This window comes from Myotis lucifugus, unplaced genomic scaffold (genome assembly GCF_000147115.1).
Source record: "Myotis lucifugus unplaced genomic scaffold, Myoluc2.0 scaffold_10, whole genome shotgun sequence".
Classification (NCBI taxonomy): Eukaryota; Metazoa; Chordata; class Mammalia; order Chiroptera; family Vespertilionidae; genus Myotis; species Myotis lucifugus.
Window position 1 is genome coordinate 15622646 of NW_005871058.1, and position 11381 is coordinate 15634026.

At 35.3% G+C, this 11381-nt stretch overlaps 1 protein-coding gene across 1 annotated transcript; it reads right to left on the reverse strand.

The window, feature by feature from the left end:
* Positions 1-572: 572 nt before the first annotated feature.
* RERGL (RERG like) lies at positions 573-10544 on the reverse strand. Its single transcript, XM_006084304.1, has 5 exons — positions 10444-10544; positions 9283-9339; positions 5248-5321; positions 3792-3940; positions 573-1154 (listed from the first exon to the last, which is right to left on the reverse strand). The coding sequence occupies exons 1-5, from the start codon at positions 10493-10495 to the stop codon at positions 872-874; spliced, it is 615 nt and encodes a 204-aa protein (XP_006084366.1). The 5' UTR covers positions 10496-10544; the 3' UTR covers positions 573-871.
* Between the last annotated feature and the right edge of the window lie 837 nt (positions 10545-11381).

Genomic DNA, 11381 nt, shown 5'->3' on the forward strand with positions numbered 1-11381 from the left:
AAGGCAGGAGCAACGGCAATAAAGTCCATGAGGTAGTTGGTTGACTTCAGAAGGAAATTCAAAGTAATCTGGGAAGGCCTAAAATGTTTGTATCTAATGCAATATTTCTTTCAAGGCAATAAGTCCTTAAAGGTTATATATTTACCAAACAGTTCTTACTTTTTTCTTTCCTTATCATGTATGATTAATAAATAAACGATAAAAGACTAATCTTCTGATCCCAAAAGGATCTTAGCTATATAAGCTAATTTCTCTGTTATAATTGCCCTTGTTAGCATAGCATACAAAGCAAAGCAGAGATTTTCAACATCAGAACAACTACAAAGTAGGTACTTATGGGCAAAACATTTAACTTCTTAAAGCCTAAGTTATAAGTAATATGTGTATATTATCAAGTAACTCAATGGATTATCATGAAGACATTTTAAAAATTAAATTCATGTATTTCTATTAAATAGATCATGAAGTTTCACAAGTATGTAAATTAAGCCCTACAAAATATGAAATACATGAATATAACCATATGTTTATTCTAAAGAAATACATAAAATAAAGGCAAACAGGACTGTAGAATGGTAGTTTAATAAAATATAAAGAAGCAATGTTCATTTGCAAGCAAACTGTATAGTAATCCACCAATAATTTATACTGAAGGCGATTTTGTGTAATAAAGAGAAGTTTAAGTGTGAAGCAGAGTGTACAAAATTCAAACAACCAAAAAGGCAAACTATATATTGAAAAACACAGCTGTGGTTCACATTCAATCACTTTATATCTCTAAAATATTTTTTAAATTGCAAACAAAGGTTAAATTCAATTAGCATATGAATGAAACTCTCTGATATAATAAACCCTCGAGATCACATGTCTACTAAACAGATTTCCTTCTCTTTCCAAATACATTATTGATCAATTTGGCCATTGATCTAGATCCACTGGATCTTCTCTTTTCTTTGAGTTTGAAGTTTGTCAGGACGTCCTTGATAATTCTGATAAACATCATTTCTACCTCCAAAGACTGCTCTGCTGCAGACAGTTCACAGAATTGGCACCGGTTATCCAATGCCAGTTTTTGCCCTTCTTTCCAGCCAACCTCTCGCACATGACAGAGATCTTGCTTGTTACCAACCAAAAGCACTGCTGATTCCACAACTCTGAAATACAGATACACAATTTTTTGGCAAGAGTGTTTTTAAAAATTATTTTTTAATTAGAGGCCCAGTGCACAAAAATTCGTGCACTCAGATGGGGTGTCCCTCAGCCTGGCCTGTGCCCTCTGGCAGCCCGGGAGCCCTCGGGGATGTCCACCTGCCGGCTTAGGCCTGCTCAGGGGAGTGGGCTAAGCCTTCAGGCAGACATCCTTAGTGCTGCTGTGGAGGTGGGAGAGGCTCCCGCCACCGCCACTGCTCTGGCCAGCCGTGAGCCAACTTCTGGCTGAGCGGCTCTCTCCCTGTGGAAGCACACTGACCACCAGGGGGCAGCTCCTGCATTGAGCATCTGCCTCCTGGTGGTCAGTGTGCATCATAGTGACTGGTCATTCCACCGTTCGGTCTATTTGCATATTACTCTTTTATTATATAGGATTAAGTAGGTTTATGTAAAAAAGAATTATGGACCAAAACAGACAAAAAATAATATGTGTTATTTATGGTCGTGTGCATTTGACACATATCCCCATGTATGCACAACAATTATTTCAGAGAGAATGTAGTAAATGACACAGAAGCAGTAAGGCTCTTAAAGCATACAATTTGAAGTGACACAAAGTTATGCTTGAATTATGGTTCTGTTTACTAATGAGACATAATTACTATTTTTCCAATTTTCATTTTCCTTATATGTGAAAAATAGTAAAATAGTCATGATCACACAGAATTCTCATTGAAATGAAATGATGTATATAAAAATACCTAGCACAGTGCAAAGCAATAAAAGATGCTTAATAAATATCGTTTTCCTTTTTCTTATCAATTGAAAGAGGACTAACTCATTATTAAAGAGCTACTGTGATTGGACAATTTAGATATATAATAAGATATAATATTATTCAATACTCATTGCTGTTTATTCTTTGTTAATACCCATTATCACATACTAAAGAAAAAATTTCACAATCTCATGACCTTGTACAATTTTTCTGTTTATTTAAGAAATATATTTCCTTGTTAAGTTAATGTCTTTGGCAAATATCAGTGTATCCTCATTTGTTACAACAGAACATCCTTAAAACAGAGTTTGTTTAAAGAACATGGTAAGATTACTAGTTCATAAGTGGTGAGAAACCCTGCCAAGATATCTACTATAGGAAAGAATTGAATAAATGCAGTAATCAACTCTATCTGAAAAGATATTGTCCTCAGATTCCACTAAGAGTTAGTTTCATTCATGTGACAGTGTGAGCCATGAGGGAAAAAGCACTGTATGCATTGGATTTTTGAGGGTATTATTAATAATAACTTTTTCTACACAGTTCAGAAAATTATTGTAAAGAATTAATGGGGAATTGTAAAATATTTTGAAGGTGGGTCACAAATATGGGATGTAATTTTAATAAAACAATGTCATGTTGATTTTCTAGTCTATACAGATTGAAAATACAAATTATTTAGTCAGGACATTAAGAAGATTGTCTGGAAATGTTAAAGACAGTTGTTTTTGTATTTTTTTTTTGTATTCTTGAGTGCTTACTTTGATTTGGAGGACTATCAAAGGATTATTATCTCTGTTCTTTACCTAAGTCATGATGCTTACATATAAAACATTTAATGCTTGAAACAATGATGTTTAAAGAAACCACACAGTAATATTATTGGAAATCAGAGCTGTGGGGTACCCTAGTAACATCACATACTTTCCTCCTAACATGCTTCCATCAGTTTTATAATCAGAAAAATTAGGTCTTAGAGATTAAAGGATTTACCTAAGGTCAATCAGATATAGCAAGAATTTACATCAACTGACTCCAGGGAAATATCCTTTATCAATTATTATCTGATGGTTTCTTGATAGTGGGCATTTAAAATAGATATAAAAATCACTAGTGTTGTGCTTTTTTTTGCTTCTCAGTTTAGAATGTTATTTTAGATTAAGGGTAAATTTGGTTAAGAGCACACAGAAACCCTTACATCAGCATTTTGAATAAAAATAAACATTTTTAAATGGGAAAGGCTATAAAACAAAAAAATTAAAGTAGGTAATTTATATGTTTAAACTTATATCTACTAATGCAATAAGGCACAGTTATATCTTTCTTCATAGTTACTTTTGTCAAGACAATTAATTGGCAATTGTTGATTAGCTATTTATTTTAGGAGGTGAAATGAAGAAAAATGTATTCTCATACTTAGAATTTGTATAGGTTTCATTATGCTGTCTATTTTGCTTTAATAGATTGAACAACCGAATGACTAGAAATTGGATGACAAATGTAATAAATCTGGATTTATTTAGTATCCTTAACATTTTTGTGGGAATAAAAAGAAAAGGTTGAATAGCGAACTATCTTGTGTACAAAGGACCATTATTTTGCAAGTGAGTATCATGTTAACAATAGAAGCTGTCTTGTAAAATAGCCATTTATTCAGGGCAAGTAACTGTTTATGTCATCCAGGATATAAAGTATTCTCATCTTAGTCCTTTTACTACATGTATAACTCCTGTGGAATGGAAGGTGAATTGTTCAGGGCTGTTAAATTTTGTAATTGGAAGGCTGTATTAAACTCTTCCTAATGATGCTTACAGCTCTATGATGATTTACTAAAAAGAAAGGAGAGGAATGAGAAATGTCTTACCTTTTACAATGACTAGTTTGTGGCTCCCGAATTCTGTAGATCAGTGCTTTTGCAAAAGCAAATGAAGACCTGTCACTGATGTCATATACAATAACAAATCCATCTGCCCAATGCAGCTCACTTGTGAGGGAAAATTTTGCTTTCTGTGGCTGCAAACAAACCAAGCACATTGAAAGTGGTGGAATCTGATACCTGTATTTACACTTTAGAATTGATTAATGAAGACACATTTCATTTAGAAGAGAATTCAATAAGCCAAACACTGGTATTTTCTAAAATGTAGTGTATTTCCTCATCATTCTCTTTGATTAAAAGTCCTTAAAATATAATCTATCACAGTCATATCTACCTCATTTTACAACTTTTCTCTAAGAAAATATCTCAACTTTCTTTGAAAAATTGATAAGCGATAGTTGTCTTTTGAATAAATATCCACATGTATTTTTGAAAAGATATAATATTTTCTATCTATATTAATAAGTAGAGTATCTATTGATTTGGGTGCTATATTTAAATCAGTAAAAAAAGATAAGGTTTAGCTCAAATGATTTAAGGTAGATTTTCATCAAGTAAAAGAATCTGTCCCATGGAGTTGTTTTGAAATCTTGAATTGCTGTTATTTATATAATACTATTTTCACATTTTTGTATTTGATTAAACAAAGAAGTATATATTCAAAATCAATTTTATGCTCAATCAACAGTGGTTAGTCACAAAGGAAACAGTGAACATATAAACTTGAATGATAAGCCATTAAACTATTAAATTCTAACAGCTACATTGTGACCTGATAGAAATCCTACATAATAAAAGCCTAATATGTTAAGTGTCCAGTCGTATGGTTGTCCATTCAACCAATCAAAGCATAATATGCTAATGATATGCTAAGGCCGCTCAACTGCTCGCTATGATGTGCACTGACCACCAGGAGGCAGATAGTCGGATGGTAGGTTAGCTTGCTGCTGGGGTCCGGCGATCGGGACTGAGCGAGATGGGCCAGACATGCCCTGGAGCCCTCCCATGATCCCTCCCTGGCTGGCCAACCTCCTGCACCCTCCCTGGCCCCAATCGTGCACCGGTGGGGTCCCTCGGCCTGGCCTGCACCCTCTCACAATCCGGGACCCCTCGGCATGCCCTGGAGCCCTCCCACAGTCCCTCCCTGGCTGGCCAACCTCCTGCACCCTCCCTGGCCCCAATCGTGCACCAGGCCTCTAGTATATTATAAATCCAGCCTAATATTTGTATTGTAAAGATATTTATAATATGATAGTTTAATCATACTTTACCTAGAAACTAGATAAAGAAATTCATAACACTAAAAATAATCTCTTAAATTTTTAATAATTAAGATAAAAAAAGAAAATTTAGTTTGAAGACTGGCAACTTTACACTGAGCCTTATCCAATCTTCTTCAAATAATGATTGAAAAAATAAAAGAGTATGTTGTTTTACTTACTTGAGAACAAGGGTCGTATATTTCTAGATTCAGTTGCTTCCCTTCCAAACACAAATGCTTATTATAGATGGATTCTGCAAAATATGCATATGTTCATTGTCAGTATGGAAATACTCCAGAATAAAAAAAAATTGACCTATGTTTGGATTACAGTGTTGAAAATTCAAGCTGTCATATTTTAATGAAGTTTTACAGTGGCTTTCATTTATCGCTAGTGGTAAAAAAACAAACAAACATGTATTTGTTGTATTTGTTCATATACTAGCATGTTTCTCACAAGTGAAATTCGTTAAACCTACTCAGCTGCATGCCTTTGTGCTTATATATTTATCTTCCATCCTATTACTATTGATGAATTATCTGTGTTTCTATTTAAGGCCAATCCATTCACTATGAACTAGTCAGCATTTCATCTGACCTAGTAAAAGACATGGCCTCACAAGTTCTACATCTCTCTTGTGCATCATAAATTTTTCCTCTTCACTGAATGTATCATGACAAATGTACTTCTCCTAACTTGACAATCTTTTAGATTTCACAATCTTTTAACCGTTGCCCTATTTCTCTGCTGGCCTTTTGGTAAGCATTTATACATCCCGTGTCCACTTTCTCTCCTCCCATGCTCTTCAAATTATTCCAATCAAGCTTTAACTTCAATTACTTAACTCAAACTGTTCCTATCAAGGTCATGGTTTTGGACACAATGGTCAGTTTCTGTGCCTTGATTTTACTTGTTCTATCAGTAGCATAAGTAGTTAATCACTTTTGCCTTCTTAAAAGGCTTCCTTAACATGTCTTTCAAGGCAACACACTCTTTTGGTTTTTGCATTGTTCCCTATTGCTCCAAATTACTCTTTTTGTTTTATTTGACCTGCCATACATGTCTTCCCACACTCCAAACATGAATCCAGTTTATGGATCTCCTCTCTACCCATTCTCACTCCCTTGATAATTGCATCCAGTCAGACGTTATGTAACAATTATTGCTAATGAATCCAATTTATACCTGTAGCCCAGACCTCTTTCCTGAACTCTAGATAGGAACAACTACTACAATTGGACATCTTCACTTAGATACACAATGGACATCTCCCTGCTAAGACTGCATCTTCTACAATTTTCCATTTCATTAAATGGCATGTCTTTAACTTTAGTTTCTCAGATTAAGAGCTTTAATATCATCCTTGATTCTTTCTTCCTCTTACATCTCATATTTATTCTGTTAAAAATTCCTTTGAACAACATAAACTGATGAACAAGTACAGATCCAAAGAAGGAGAGGCATCGATCGGACCATCAGGCCTCGGAGGGAAAGTAGGGGAGGGTGGGGGTAAGGGGGAGAGATCAACCAAAGGACTTATATGCAAGCATATAGGCCTAACCAATGGACACGGACAACACGGGGGTGAGGGCATGAGTGGGGGGATAGGGGGTAACGTGGGGATAAGGACACATATGTAATAACTTAATAGAAAAATTTAAAAAAATTCCTTTTCACTCTACTGTCAAAGTATATTTTGAATTTATCAGCCTCTCATCACCACCATTGCTAACACACTGTCAAAGCCATCATTGTTTGCCTATTTTATTACCAAGCCTTCTAACTTACCCCTCTGCTTCATCCCTCACCTTACTCCTTTCTTGTGCCTAATCTATTCTCAACACAGAAGCAAATGTGAGTGAACCTTGTAACCAGATCAAGTTACTTGTCTGATCAAAGTGCTCCAATGGCTCCTCATCTCACTTGGATAAACCAAAACCTTTCAAATGCCTGAGAATGTGGCTGATTATTTAGTCTCCTATTACTTCTATGACCTCAATAGACCTCCCTGGCTCTTGCCTCTAAAATTCTCTCCACTTTAGCTACTCCATCCTGCATTCTGTCCCTCACATTTTCTAGAATGTTCCTGCCTCAGAACTTTGATAATTGTTTCTTCTGCTGGAATGTAATCCCCCAAGTATCTTCATGGTTCAATTTTACCACCTTGATGTCTCTTTACAAATATCTCCTCAGTTGGGTATGACCTGATCACACTATTAGATATTATCACATACAATATAGGGCCACTACCCCATGCTTTCTTTTTCTTCATAGTTTTCATCATAGTTTATATTTAATGTTTTTTACTTGACTAACCTTTCCCTCCAGAATGTAAGACTTAGGAGAGTTTGGATATTTGTTTCATTTTTGTTGTTGTCCATTGCTATAACCTCTTTACCTCTAAGAGTACCTGGGACATGGCAGGTGTGCAATAAATATTTCTTGAATGAATGAAGGATTTTACTTCTGTAACTGTTCCTCCAGTGTTTTAATAAACACCCACTTCTCTCCAAAATGGAATACTGACACTAAATCATGACCCATTCTGGCAAACTCTCTGTAACTCACAGCAGGAAGTTGTAGCAGAAATTTGGTGAGCCAACCTCAAAAGTTATGAATGAGTTTTAAAATCCTTATGTTACATTTAATGAAATTAATATAGTTTTATTAAATATTAAAATATGTTTTCAGACAATGCCTTCTAAACTTCACTTAAGTTTACTACTGTGAACTATAAAATTTTCTTCTAGACACTTTTTTTTTTAAGTCCACCTCAAAACTCAACAACAGCCAGCAGGAATCATCAACTCTTAACTTTTTAGAATTTTATTATTTCTCCTTCTAGTCTTTATTTACAAGATGGAATCATTTTTAACTAGTTTGTTTTCATACAGTGGTCACCTTTTGCTCATTCAGTGATCTTTTCAAAATGTCTCTAGGTCTCATATTCTTAGTAGGGATGTAACAACCAGAAATGTGTATACTTTGTTTATAAACTATATCCTATAAAAGATTAAAGTGGTATTTTTTTCATTATTACTGCTATTGTTTTGAGGTGTTTTTTTATTTATGTTTGGCTTTATAGTTCTGGAACATTCTCTCATGTCTGACTGCTAGCTTATGTGTTATGTTGACCTTTTTGACTGAGATTGCTGACCTGAGAAATAAAACAATGAGAATTTCTGTTTCTATATATTTCTTCTTTCTATAACCAGTTTCAAGCACTTGTCCTAAGATGCTCACAGTGTCATATGTACTGAAATACTATAATGTATATGTAGAAAACAACACAATGCAATACTTTCTAAAGTTATTTTCTAAAATACTCTAAAAGTGATATCTCATAATTGAATGCTAAAGATTTTTGTTTATATTTATTTCTCATGGAAAAACACACTTATCATCATAATTTCCTTTTACTCTAAATAAGTATTATTGAACATAATAATTATTTTCTATTTTTCCCAATTTTCACACTCCTTATAACTCTGTCATTCTTTTTAAATTAAAAGCCAACACATTTTCCCCATATCTTCAATCAGGTAAGATATTAGTATAATTATGTTGATTAATTGCTGAGCCAAAATTATACTCAAACCTCTGGCAACATTCCCCATTTTATTAGTTCCCCACCATGATATTTCCCATATGTCATGTTAATCCTGATCAAAATAATAAAATTATATCATGTTACCCTGACATCTGTTTTAGAATTTCTCTGAAACTTACATAAGCAACCTAGATAATTAGATGTGATCTTTAATCAAGACATAATTTTCCTGATATTTTCACACAGTTTTGCAATAAAAATAAAGCTTATTTTGAAGTTACTTGTGCTTTTATAATTAATTCGCCCTTCTCTTTCAACAGATGCTGATTTAATTTCAAAACTGTTTCATAGCTTACAAAAATATTCATACTCACTTGCTCTACAATATGTTTTTTTTGAGGGGGGGGGTGGATCTCAGTTTTAATGTTTTGTTAGTTTTAAACTGAAACCAAGTGACTTTCTAATCCATCTCAGTTAACCTGAAATTAGATGAATTTTATCAGTTCAAGTACTTATTTTGGCATTTCTAACCAGAATCTGTGAAAAAAAATAAGTTGCTTTAAAGTGTAAAAATTAGTTTCCATTAAAATTATTTTCTGATCTTAATTATTATTTAATTATGATATGAAATTTTAGGGTGAAAAAGGCTAAAGTAGAGACTTACCAAAATTAGAAGCATATTCTCCAATAAATCGCTTGGTAAGAAATCTCACTGTAAGGGCTGAAAAACAAAAAAGCGGGATTGATGGCCCTTTCTATTTTAGGATACAGATAATTTAGTTATGTACATAGAGTTTATCTTTCAGCTCAAAAATGACCAAGCATCAGGAAGATCATAAAACTTTACTGAATTCTGGTCTAAATAATAGTCAGCAAGATTTCCACTGTACAACTATCAAGGTTAGGAGGCTAGAAAGAAAGTGATTTGAGTGGAGAATGTTCTCCACTCAAATCACTGTGTAATTAATTAACAAATGCAAACACAGAAGGCAATTTACCTTTCCTAACAGAAACAGATTTCTCATTAAATCTGAGATGCAAGAATTATAGCATATCTTTGTTTTCTTTATCAAATGAAATGTGGTTCTAAGGTGCTACATGCTCATAATGACAAGGACAATATCAAACAATTGCAGTTGCTTAAGGATAGAGAGACTTCAAAATACAGGAACTAGAAAAAGGGCCCATAGTGTTGGTTTATCTCATTAAAGGGCCTGGGTCTGGCCAATTATGATTCCTTAGGCTCATGAAGCTCTACTGCTGGCATCCTCATTACAATAATGTTAGTAAAAACAAAACAAAAATATAAGATGGCTTCTCAAGTCAGGGCAAATGTTGCTTACTTCCTAGGCATCTACAAAGCCATGCCCCTCCAGAGTTTGTTTTGCTTTGTTTGTTTTTCCCCCCCTGTAATGTGGCATTTAGGAAATGATCCGCAGGTTTTAAAGAATGTCGTTTCACCCCTAGTCTAAGGCAGAAGAATCCTTTCATGGCCATCATTTGGCCACTGGTGGGTGTGAGAAGAGTTGTGTTGAAGTGAGAAGTAAGTGGGATAGTGCTGGAGGGTTTCCTGTTATTCCTATATTCCTATGAATTTAAACATCAGTAAACAAGATACAAACTAATGCTTTCAACAGTTATCTTTCTTAAGCTGTCTAAAAATTCTTTAAATATACAGTGAATTGCCTAACTTGCTTATAAAATGAAAACTGCTAATAAAACACAATATGTAGTTATATCATTATATCAAGTTTTATATATACATCAATATATTTCTCACTCTATCTGCACTTTACACCATGCCCGAGGAAATACCACCACTCACCAGATTTGCCTGTTCCTTCACCACCCAGGACAGCAAGCTTCACATCATTCATGTTGTTTTCTGTTCCGTCTTGGTCAGCCCTGTCTTTGTGGAGCAATACTGACTTGAGACAAGTGTGTGTTCTTTAAAAAGTAATGCTGCTCTCATTTTTCTAAGGCTAACTCCACCCCATATTTCCACCATCCAATAATAACTTTAAAAAAATATTTTCCTATGGTAGTTTTGAGCATATGCCATTAAAAACAATTTGGAGCTACTATTTAGACACGAAGACTTATTAAGCCAACCAGAGGCCCAGTGCAAGGATTTGTGCACTGTTGGGGTCCCTCAGCCTGTCCTGCACCCTCTCACAATCTGGGACCCCTGATTGCAATAGCGTGCAAAGCAGCAGGCGGCCGGGGAGGAGCTTGAGCCCAGGCCAGGCATCGCATTGCTCCCACTCAATGTGGCCTGCTGCACCTGCTGCCACCGCCACCACTCAGTAGCGCTGCTGTGGAGGGGGGAGAGGCTTGCCACTGTGGCAGCTGAGCTCACCAGCCCTGAGCCTGGTGTCTGGCGCCCATCAGTCAGCTGAGAGGCGCTCCTGCTGTGGGAGTGCACTGACCACCAGGGGGCAGCTCCTTCATTGAGCGTCTGCCCCCTGGTGGTCAGTGCGCATCATAGCTACCAGTTGAGCAGTCAAGTGGTCAACTTGTGACTTAGGCTTTTATATATCTAAGTAGTTAAAAACTTAACAGAAGCCTAGCTCTTCATACTCTGTTTTTGTGTATATAGAATATACTTTCTCCTAGGACCTACAAAAATAATCTCACTTTGTTAAGAAAGTTTTTAGCTCTAGCTGGTTTTGCTCAGTGGGACAGAGCATCAGCCTTGAACCAAAGGGTCCTGGGTTTGATTCTGGTCAAGGCCTGTGCAGGAGACAACCAAAGCCCTGGTCA

Bases quoted from the DNA above. Each gene is read 5' to 3' on its own strand.
- RERGL (XM_006084304.1), bottom strand. From the start codon at position 10,495: ATGAATGATGTGAAGCTTGCTGTCCTGGGTGGTGAAGGAACAGGCAAA. The intron at 3,941-5,247 runs GTAAGTAAAACA...GTTTGTTTGCAG, and splicing joins TATACGACCCTTGTTCTCAA to CCACAGAAAGCAAAATTTTC. The intron at 1,155-3,791 runs GTAAGACATTTC...TCTGTATTTCAG, and splicing joins CAAACTAGTCATTGTAAAAG to AGTTGTGGAATCAGCAGTGC.